This window comes from Chelonoidis abingdonii, chromosome 1 (genome assembly GCF_003597395.2).
Source record: "Chelonoidis abingdonii isolate Lonesome George chromosome 1, CheloAbing_2.0, whole genome shotgun sequence".
Classification (NCBI taxonomy): Eukaryota; Metazoa; Chordata; order Testudines; family Testudinidae; genus Chelonoidis; species Chelonoidis abingdonii.
In genome coordinates this window covers 165,673,809-165,685,932 of record NC_133769.1, presented here as the reverse complement: position 1 = coordinate 165,685,932, position 12,124 = coordinate 165,673,809, and the positions used below count along the sequence as shown (strand labels likewise).

Sequence of the window (12,124 nt, the reverse complement as noted above, 5' to 3'; positions counted from 1 at the left end):
CCATGAGGGAAAAAAGCTTATGTGCTAATATTTTTGTGAAAGTAGTGGGAGATGAACAGAAACAGCGTAGAGAAAGGCGAAATCCAAACACTACACTATGTTCATAGGGGAAAGAAAATCTCTCTGGTCTATGTTACTAAATATGAAGAAAAATGTATTTTGGGAAAAGTCTAGATATTCTGAAGGGAATACAATTATAGGAAAGCAATCTAAAGCTGATAATGGGAATATTCTAATAGAGATCTTTTCTCCCTATATCACTTCTGTAATTCAAATCTTTACTGGATATTTGTATATTTTCCACATCTCATGAATGTTGATATTTGTATGAATTCAGATTTAATTTTGCTTATATGCTACTCTTGGGCCAAGGATCAAAACTGTAATTTATCATGCTGTGAAGAAAAATCACTTGGTAATTTTCCTCATTATGCCTGGTCATATATACATTATCTAAACACTCATCTATGACTATATCTAGAAAGTCTGTACTAATTTTACCTTATCCTGACCAACACCAGGTTCTCTGTATACTGTCCATTTCTGTGCATCATCACTGTATAGAATTCGGTAGGCAGAGATGTAATAGTGGTGCTCTGCTATGGTGGATCCAGTAGTTATAATGCCTGTGAATATGAAGGTTTCCATTTACATAGATGCCAAATGTCTCTCTTTGAAAATGTTTATGTCAATGTTTTCATGCAATGATTTATAATACGAAGCATATACCCAGGATATGGCAACTTTAAGTAGAGGAATCAAGCATATGTTCTCCTCTGTGTCAGTTAATATTTTAAAGGGTTTCCTCTTAAACCATCAGGATCTATAACTTCCACATCTGGTGACTGTGTCCTTATCATTATTTTAAGTTACTTTTCTGAAAACGTCCTTAACATTTTTTTCTTTGCATTTCTTGATGGGGCATCAGGCTGCTGCATTTGACCTTGTGTTCTGGATTTACAAAGACAAAACCAAAGCCACTCTGGTTCTGAATTCACAGGCTATATATAAGCAGCACTGAAAGACCACAAGCTTTCTTAGGCAGGTACTTATAGTATTATAATAGTCTAAGAAAGGTTTTTTTTAGAGAAAGCATTAATAGAGGCATGAAATTAAAGGAAAAGTATAAGATCAAAACCGTGAATCACAGCCAGAAAGAAGATGGAAAGAAGAACAAAAAAGTTTGTTGTATGGAAGTTGATGAACCAGTACTGCCTCTGGCAGTGAGACTATTAGCCGGGATTACAAAGACCATCTCTGAGAGGGTTGTGGGACTGAACTGATCACTTAAAAGAAGATGGTTTAGGATTGTCTTCTTGAAGTATAGGTGTTAGAGAACATAACCATTCTACCTAAAACTAATTCATTTTTGGCATGAGGCAGATTCCAAACACACACAATAAGGAAAAGGTGAAACAACTTTGAAGAATTAATGCAGAAGAGGAAACAGAGGTGAACGCCACCTGTCATGCAATGGTTGCCCTATAGTTGGGTTTACATGAGAAGGAGATCCCCAGACTCTGATAAAGACAGACACCACAAGCCAGTATTCCAACTCTCTGCTACTTCACACACAACACATGCTGCCATCCACTGAAGCACACGGCCATGATTTGACCTAAAGATCTTAGCTTGTGTGTTCTAGACAGAGCAAATGTAGTGTATCTCTGAGGCACCCTGTCCTCTACTTTCTGAGGAACACATCCACTTCCACAAATAGAAAGCAGTGTGTCCATGGTGGAATTGAGAAAAATAGCAGATACAACTCTCTGTTTAGATTAATATTTACTACAGGTACTAAGGTACAAGCAGCCTTTCTGAACAAAATTAGGGAAGAGCTCTTCTCAGAGATGGGTGGCTGACTTAATCAACATGAATTAATCCTTTTTCTCCCAGGAAATACTAAGAACAGATGGAACAACAGCAACAGAAAAAAAGCCAGCTATATCATATACACAAAGGGAGGCCCTGTGATCACAACTGTAAAGTCATGAGAAACCTCTGAATTAAGGCACAATGAGTGTCAGGGGTTCCATTTCCCAGCACACACTAATTGTTATCCCAATGTAAGATTGTTTGATAATTATCAGTCCCTTCATGAAACGGTTCCCACCTGACTGCTCCAAACTCCACTGCTGTTCAATATGCGGTGAAACTGTAAAAACTTATTGTATTACTGAATTAATAGTTATTGAGCACCAGCTGTGACACACATACCACTCATCAAAGCTTCAATCCAGGAAAGCACTATGCACTTGCTTAACTTTATGACATGAGTAGTCCGCCTGACTATTCATAAAAGTTAAGCTTGCACATATCTGCTGTGCTAGATCACAGCCCAAATATCTTAGTGAAAATATGGAGGAAATTTCTGATGGTTTTTTTCCTGCTCTGTAAACAGATTAAAAATAAATTAGTGTTGCCATTCCTGTTATCTATATTAAAAAATTAAATATTTTTGAAACACACAGAGATGAATTTGATGAGTCATGTGAATGTTGAAAGAGCACATACATAGACATTAGTAACATGCACAGAACATGCAAGAATAAAAGATGGTTACTTTCTCCTTCTGTGGTCACATGCCCCACTGTATTAAAATGAAAAGTGTATGTTCACTGCAAGGTCTGTCCAAAGAAAGGGCAGCTTGCCTTCTAAACAATGTACACAGTGTGGGGAATGCATTCAAAACCATGCAGTCATAAATGGGTGTACAACATGAGGACGTTATACTTTTGTGATTCATGGACCTTACAGCTCTACTCAGCACATGGCTGCCTGTGGACTGAGAAGATTATCTAAGCCTACGGATGCATATATTCAACCAGGATCAGACTTGGGATATCTATCACAGTCTGTTCTCTATCAGTGGCAAGGAAAACTGAGAAGAGATTGGATTACACTTAATGATAGGCTGATTGTACATAAATGTAGCATTTATACTGAAGTATACCTTACTTGTGTCAATAATTATTACAAAATACATCTGCTTTCTTTAAGATCACGCATAGGCACTGGAACAAGACAGGCTTTCACATCTCTTCACAAGAAATGAGCACTTAGGGAAAAATTCCCTGAAAGCATATGGAGTTTGAAATGCAAATATGTGTCATAACGTGAGATGCAGTACAGACATATATTAAGCCCTAGCTACTTAATTGGAGATGAGAAACCTTTTAAGTGCTGTTCTCCATACATGAGTTAGTGATGGATCATATAAATAATGAATTTAAAATAACATGTACAAAGATCTCCAACTGCACAGGCAAAATACACAAAGTGGATTTAGTAGATTTACTGATATTTCAGTCTTCTAAAAGCTCCTCCAAGATGTCAAGGCTACCATAAAAAAAATGGAGAAAAATTGTCCTCTCTTGCCATGGAGGGTTCAAACTACAGTATAGCAGATTTAGATTAAATCTCAGGAAAAAAATTTCCTAACTCTAAGAACAGCAGGACAATGGAACAAACTGCTTAGGGAAGTCATGCAATCTCCTTCACTGGAGGTTTTCAAAAAGAGGCTGGATTACCAGTTGTTTTAGATGGTTTAGACACAGCAAATCCTGCATTTTGGCAAGGGGTTAGAGTTGATGACCCTTGTGGTCCCTTCTAACTCTATGGTTCTATGATTCTGTCTCTTTTATTTTGTATGCAAGATGAAGTGGGCACAAGAGTGGTGGGGAACGGAATCAGAGTTAATGCTGTTTAACTATGCATTGCCTTTTATTTCTCTTTTTTTAATCAATGCATCAATTTTGAATTTCCAGATTTATTTACCAGGATCTTCCCACCCAAACAAACTAAACTTGTGATAAAAGGTCTTTAAAGATAGAAAACTGCAACACCGACAAAGGAATTCCCTTAAGGAGAGCATATGAACATACTAAAATCCAACTTGGCTGGATTTTGGTAGCTCAAAAAAAAAAAAAAAGTGAATTTATCATCTCGAGTAATCAAATGAGGTAACTCTGGTCTGCAACACTGATATGGGTTCCAAGGTATGAAACAATAAAAAGGCATCATAATGCAAACGGGATAGAAATTGTTTTTAGAACATAACTATTTCTACAGTGCCATAATATGCAGGAATTTGGCAAGGTCCTCATTTCAAACATCTTTCTAATCTTAATACAACAATTCAATGGGCCATAAGGTATGAACAAAAGGGAAATAGTTGTTGGGAGAACAGTTAAAAAGGACAATGATTCAGTGTGGTGATTTTCCTGGTGTTTTTTTGTTCTGTTTACATACTTTTAATATAATGAGGCATGAGTGACAGCAGCTAGAGTTCAGGTTAATGGGAGATGGCAAGGTGACACTCGTCAGTTTTGAACTAGAAGGATATCACTTTATGCACAGGAAAATGGAAGAGATGATGAGATGACAGATGGGAATGCACAAGGCCAGTAAAGGGCTTTCAACACACACACAAGAAAGCATCAGAACAACATGAGGCATGAGTCTTGGAATCCATCATTTTTAAAATTAAGAACGATTATAAGCAGAAGCATGACCCTTCAGTTTTTGTAGTTATAGTGTCAAGGAAAAACCTTATCACAGGAAGGTCACTTGATATAAAATCTAACTACATAATCAGAAAAGGGGACTAGGAAAAGAATGCAGACTGACAGATACCACTTTAGATCTTGTTACACAAACAAAAAAAGGAAGATTAAGATATGGCTACCACTAAAAGACTGAAGTCAGCGGTCAAAAATTAGTTTGTAAGTATTATGTAAAATTGGAACGCCTTCTTTGGGTGATCCTCTTCAAAGAATGCAAACTGCTACATTAAAGAGAATTAACTGAGAATTGACATGGATATAAGAAAGCCAGAAAAGCCTTGTGGATCCAAAAGGACAATCAGCAGAAACAGGACAAGGCTGAAAAACAATATAAAGGTGGGAATCAGTAACACAAAACTTGTTGGAAAGATCCTATGCAAAACCACCCCCTAGAGTAAAGCCTAACTTGTCCACCTGTAATTCTAGAATTTCTTGGGTATGCTATGTGTAGAGACCATGGAAACAGCATTGCTCTGATTACAGTCAGAAACCAACTGAACTTCATATATAACCCCAGATTAAAACTGCATTAGTTATTAACCTACCCTATTCCTACCTTTCCAAATACAATTTTAAAAGCCATCTCAGATCTGCTTACCTGTTATTTTCTTTTCTTTATTCAGGTCTATTTGTAACCACTGATACACATCAGTGGTAAAAGCACCCCAAGGAGGTCCAGGCCTTTTCAATCTGGCTCTTTCAGGAGTCCATATGTGTTCCTGGCCTGCTTGGTCAGGCCACTCTAGACTTGATGACGCAGTAATCTGAGAATCAGGGATTACTCCAGATTCCATTCCCAGTGTCCCATAGCAACCTGAACAACATAAGAGATGAGGACTCAGATGCAAAATCCAAAGTTACACAATCAAATTTTCTTGCTCTGAATTCTCCCTTATTAAATTAAAGTTACATTGTGTAATACAATGTTTTTTGCGGGTCTGATATTTAATTTTATACTATGGCAAACTATCTACCTCAGTGTCTAAAAATTCACAAAGTTAATTCAAATTGGAAAACTATAAACAAAAGATAATGATAAAAAGCTACATATTCAGTTACAGATGAGTTGTCCAGTGCAGAGGGTCTCAAACTGTGGTCCGCGAGTTCCATTCAGGTGGTCCGCGGATAGTTCCCTCTAAGGTGCGCGCCTGGGCAGCTGCACACAAGAGAATGAAGGGCCACCCACATAATTAGTGGAGCCGTCAGGTGTAGCTCCACTAATTAGGTGCCTAGACCCTGGAGAAGATGCACATACAAGGTGATGTGGTGGCCTTGAAGGGCAACAGGAGGTAGATGGGAGGGGGAAGTTCGGTGAGAAGAGGTGGGGGGAATTCGGGATGTGCAGGGCTGTGGAGGCCAGAGAAAGAGGCGACTTCCCCCAGCTCCAGGGCTGTGGCTGCCAGGGAGAGATGGCCCTCCTTCCTTGCCCCATCTCTGTGGCTGGGGAGAGACCCCCTTCCTTCCCAGCCCTAGCTTGGGGGCTGCCACAGCAGGGGAGAGAGGTTACATCCATCAAATTAGAAAGGTAAGACTACTGATATTAAAATATGAGTTTTGTGCTTTTATTTGTAGAACAAAAAAGTTAATAATTAAGTTTTTTTTTTAATATAACACTTTTATCCAAAGCACTTTACGGTACAAACAACATTTGGAAAGATCATTACGTGGTCTGCTGAGAACCTCAGCAATTTTCAAGTGGTCCACGAAAAAAAAAAGTTTGAGAACCACTGGTCTACTTGGCTGCTGAGTAACATTAGTCTGATATTAGTCACTTAATTAATGGAGTTAGATCGAGGGTAAATAGTACATCAATAAAATTTACAGAGGAAACTAAAGTTGGAGGTGTTACAAGTATCAATAAAGACAAAGAAATAATAAAAAAGTGACCTACAGAAAAGTTATATTCAGTTTGGAAAACATCAGCTAATGTATCTTGGAGAAAATAATCTGGAGATATTGGAAGGAAGGGTAAAACATGGAAAGCAGTAATGGTCTGAAAGGTACAAGACTGCAATGCACCAGCAAAAAGGATCAATGGAATTTGTGGCTTTATGTGCAGAGGCATACGCATTGGCATAGCAAGGATGTGACAGTTTCCTGGTAAGGCTCTGGCAAGAAAGAATCTGGATTGGCATGTTACATTCAGTTCTTGGCATCAAAATACCAGAAAGATAAGAACAAAGAAGAAGAATAGAAATTAAGGGGCTTGAGAATTATATATTTTTTTAAACTCAGTTAACACTCAGCAAGAGGCAACAAATTAGCTTTAAGGATGAAGTAAAACAGAACAGAGAAATAGAATGTAAAAAACTGCTACAAATATAGAATGACTGAGCAAATACTGATGTTTCCACTTTTCAGAATACACTTAGATAATTTTATTCTTATATTGTAAACTATATTAAAAAAGCAACAAAAAGGTAAAAGAATGTCTCTTTTTGTAACAGGACAAATAAACCTTCTTGAATATTGGCATATGAGGAAAGATCTAAAGGGCCAAATAATTATAACTTGGCTAAAGAATAACTTTGGAGGCTGGAGGGAACACATTTTTAAATGGAGAGGTTTCATTTAGGAATGCGTAAGTTGAAATATAACTCAGAGCAACTGATTTAAATTAAAGGGTCTCATTAAATTAGACAAAGCATTGATACCAACCATACTCATCACTTATTTGTATACTCAAAGTCCTCAAACTCTGAGCAATCCTCACAATAATCCAAAGATCTAAATGGTACTATTTGATTAACACAATAAAAATAAAAAAGTTGCAAGCACATCACGCTTATTTTTTAAAAAATGTGTCCCACTCTGAGTTTATCTCAAAAATCAATATGCGATTCATAGATAGTATGCTTACCACTAGTCTTAAAAGTGAAGAGACTTGCAGATAATAGTCCTCTGCAAAAAACAAAAAGAAAGCTATTTTTGTGGCTGTCACTGGAACATTTAGGGCAAATTGTTCTCAATTTTATTTTCCCCCTACTACTGCATCCCATCAGGAACCTATTCATGCCCAAATACTTTTATTTATTGAAGTAGCACCTGTTACCACCACTATGGATAATGGTTTCAGCACTGTATGAACACCTTTGCTTCAGGCTGAAACCTGGCTTAGAAGGTACCACCTAGTTTAAAAGATTTCAGATGTAAACTAGAAGTGTAAAAGTGCAGCTAATGATATAACTAGAAGAAGAGCAAATTAAAAACATTTGGCTATCTAAATGATGAAGCTGAACAAGAAAACAACGGTCAGCTCCCTCCACCCAAACCCTTTCTCATTTACTGGGGTTTTGTAAGACCAGAAGGCTCTAAATCAAGAGGACCATCACGTTACTCACAATCTGCATTGTGCAATATCCTTCTTCTAAGTACCAAATGTCCAGGCACGGCTACACTTGAAACATCAACAGAGCTCTGTTCTACGAGTTTGATATTTCAAAGAGCACTGCAGCACTGATGCTTCAAATTTAGACAAGTACCAGCAGCTCAGTTCAGTTTGTGATCTTCTAACAATATATAATCCTTTAATACTCAAAGTCCTGCAGACTCCATAACACAGTATGTTGATGCTTCAGAAGAAAACATGACTATGAATCCATTAAAAAAAATAAAATCTATTTCACTGCTTATTCAGGTCCTGTCTAAACTAAATTTTTCTAAAAAATTCCCACTGTGACCAACACTGGTTCAGCTCCACTTGGGTATTTGTGATGTTGGGAGCCCTAGAGTAGAACAGACACTGGCATTTACACCATACCAACTGGACTTGCTCTGAAGACGTTTACATGATACAGTATTCAAAACGCCAGGAGCAGCCAGTAGTCTTTCTACATTAGGGCTCCCAACACTGCTGTCTTCAACAGGGCTGAACAGTGGGTTAGCAATGGCAGAAAATTTTCAGAAAATTTCCCAAATGTAGATGGGGGTCTCAAAACAGACAATGATCTACTAGTCCAAACACACATCACAACGGGTTTCAGGTTGGTCTGGGCAGTCAGCCTTAAAAACAGGTTTCAAGTAACCAAAAAGAGCAGCCACCTGCTCTTTCTTCAATGTATCAATCAGCCATAGGACCTGCTATAGGATCAGCTGTTGAGATTCAAACTGAAGTTTTACACTGCAATAGGTAAGAATTTTTTTAAAAAATCTTCCCTGGCTATTTATTTTTTTAAAATGGAAGAGCAAAAAAAAGTTACCCCACTGTAAGAAAACTGAACAAGGAATTACAAAAATGATATTGTTTTATTATATACATGAATGACAACAAAATACAAAATAGCAGTCAAGACTAGCATATATTCAATCAAATTATTATTTTAAAAAAAAAACTATTAGGAGTTTATGGCCGTTCCATATATTTTTGAAGGTAGATTCCCTAGTTTTGCAATGAAGTCTTAATTTTCACTTATGGCCTAGATATTACAATAATTTGGACAGGAAATCATATACCACAAAAATGAGTACAGCATAAGAACCTACTTAGAACAGAACCTACCATTCCTATGGATGGGTAACTCCACTAGTTTAAAGTTTTCCCTTGATACAACTGATGATCACAGATAGATTTACATCTCCTATTACCAAGAGGTAAGCATTAAATATATGAAAACAACAGAGCAAATATACTTACACTTTTGAGGTGACATTGTTAGCCAAAGAGCTTTCATAATATGGAATGCCTTTGCTGATTACAACATTGATTTGTCCACCCAGAATATTGGACACGACTCCTGCATGCACACCAGCCATGCAAAGTGACGAGGACTTTGAAGAAAATAGAAAACAACGTTCACATTCTTTTTTTCCAAAGTGTTTCAGAATTTTTATGCCATAAAGAAACTGCTATTATTTAATTGTCTCCCCACTACCCACAGGCACCATTCATTTTTGAATGTATAAGACATGAAATGCATTTTTCTGTTTTCTAAAAGAGAAGTGTAATGGAAGTGTATGGAATACAACATTATGCTTGAATACGGTCTTCAGCTGGAACTTACATACTGAGGTGATGCAAGTGATTTTCAGTTTATTTTCCTGAGAATCTTTTAGGTTAGACTAGGTAAGGAGAATAGACATATGTACATATGCTACAAGTCAAGTAGGAAAAAACTGGTTACCGTAATCTGTTTCTCTTAACAGAAAGTGCAGGAAGGGTATAGTTGCTCATTATACAATTCTGAGGAGCTACATACTTATTTGTTGACGGAGCACCACTCATCACGTTATCTAATCTCTGACAACAGACAGCACACAATACACACACAACTTAGACGTTTTTATACACATTACTAGAGGAAACACTAGATAATCAGCTATTTTTGTTGCCAGAGTACAATGTAGTCCACACAATCAATCTCCATTCTGTGAGGAAGAGCTAAAATATGGCTGCTGTTTATTGAGATTCATTACAGTGTCATGAAATCAGAGGACACCATTAAGAAGACAGATTCCTCTCTAGGAAGCTGAATATTACAGACTTGAGACAGCCAGCCAACAGAAATAAAATGGGAAGTAATGAAGATTATTCTAGTGATCCACATTTCTCAACAGATACCAAAATGTAAGAGCGTGGAGTGCTTAACCACTTCTTGGAGACAGCAACATCTGGAGCTCCAGCCATGAAGCAGCTGAGCAAAATCAGCAGCATGTCACATTAGTGAGTATCTACTCCCCGAGTCAAGGAAATAGAGCTGACAGAAAAACATATGCAACAGATTTTTATCAAAAAGTGCAGAGTTTAATCAAACTTAAAATGAACATACTGTACTATCTAAATTTACTTACATCGCTATATCCATGAGGAATAGTGCCAGAAATATCAGCAAAAGGAATCACACATCCAGCTGGACAATACTTACTGGAAGAAAAGGAGATATGAAGTCAATATATGCATGCCATTACACTTCACTTTAAAAAGAGCAAGCAGCACATTGTATTTTAAAGTTTTGCATCTCAAACCATGAACAGACAATTTACCATTCGGTAGGACTGTAATACTGTACTGTAATGTGGTCTAAAACTACCACCTATCAATATGTCATACTTTGAGACAGCCATCAAGTAGATAGATTTGAGACTCTTATCAAGTCAGAAATAGAGACAAGATGGATGAAGTAATATTATTCATTGGACCAACTTCTGTTGGTGAGAGAGAGACAAGCATTTGAGCTTACACAGAGCTCTTCTTCAGGTCTGGGAAATGTACTCAGAGCATCACAGCTAAATACAAGGTAGAACAGATTGTTTAGCATTAAGTAGAGAACATATTTCAAGGGGCCTTTCAAGGTGGAGTGGTCCCTTAAAAATGGCCCCTTGAAAAATGTTAACTACTTATGCTAAGCAATCTGTTCTACTTTGTATTTAAACTGTGACACTCAGTATGTTTCCCATACCTGAAGTGAAGCTCTGTATAAGCTCGAAAGCTTGTCTCTCTCACCAACTGAAATTGGTCCAATAAAAGATATAACCTCACCCACCGTCTCTCCTTAATATCCTGGGACTAAAATGGCTACAACACCACTGCATATAAATCAGAAATATATATTCAAGAAAAGATGTAGAACAGTAAAAACCAGGCATTTGAGAGGAATGTCATGAAAGTATGTGCTTTAACTACATTTTTAGTAAGTAAATATCCCTATGTCTGGTATCATGGCGGGTGTGCATACATAAATCATCTGTAAATTCTGAAGTTTTCAAAGCAGAATCCAGAACTCTAGCATTAGTGTTTTTTTATTTTATAAACTTTTAAACTCTGTGTGTGTGTATATTAATATTATAAACTTTTAAACTGTGTGCGCGTGCGTGTATACACACACACACACACACACAGTTTAAAAGTTTATAATAATATATATAAGTGAATAAATATGTTATATTTTAAAATGGTATCTCTGAAAAGTGCACATTACAGAATATCTTCATATAGTGCTTTAATCATAAGAAACTGGTTGACTTCAGCTAATGCTTTTAGAGCATAGAAAGCAGGAGGCACGATAGTTGTATTGCTGATGAAAGCACATGTTCAGCTTCTAGTGCCAGTTTCTATCACAAAATAAGAAAAAGCAAATACTTGAGGAAGAAAGTAGGAATACACTATTCAGCAAAGTACTTAACATGTGCTCAAGTCCCAGTAAAGTCAATGGGACTTGAGCAAGTGTTTAAGCGCTTTGCTAAATAGGGGCAAACTATTGATTTGGATTGCAAAGGTCAAATCTTGAAAGAGTGGTGGTGCCATGAGTTTATAGGCCCTCCAAAATGTAACCCAAATTCATTTTTTGACTTTACAATACTTTGTAGCTTTAAATGCACTTAATTGGGGAAAATATGTTTCCTGATGTTCAGCCTTGTCTACTATTTACCTGAAAGAACACAACTATCTATTACGTCCCAGTAGAACCTCATTAATTCACACTAATTGTGAGACCAATGGTAAATTAATTTTACAAATTAATAAGTGAATAAATAGAAAAGCAAGGGCTAATGCATCACAAAATATGCTTTTATCATCTGACAAGTGCATGTTAGATTTAAGTTGTGACAGATATGGCAACCAC

At 36.9% G+C, this 12,124-nt stretch overlaps 1 protein-coding gene across 1 annotated transcript in view; it reads right to left on the bottom strand.

Annotated features, from left to right (window-relative positions):
• DCBLD2 (discoidin, CUB and LCCL domain containing 2) overlaps positions 1-12,124 on the bottom strand; it is a 68,311-nt gene that overhangs the window by 22,164 nt on the left and 34,023 nt on the right. Inside the window, exons 7-11 of the mRNA XM_075063276.1 lie at positions 10,353-10,425; positions 9,199-9,332; positions 7,426-7,466; positions 5,164-5,379; positions 502-626 (exon numbers count right to left, since the gene is read on the bottom strand). Coding sequence (XP_074919377.1) covers positions 502-626; positions 5,164-5,379; positions 7,426-7,466; positions 9,199-9,332; positions 10,353-10,425 — 589 coding nt within the window. The remainder of the gene's footprint in view (positions 1-501; positions 627-5,163; positions 5,380-7,425; positions 7,467-9,198; positions 9,333-10,352; positions 10,426-12,124) is intronic.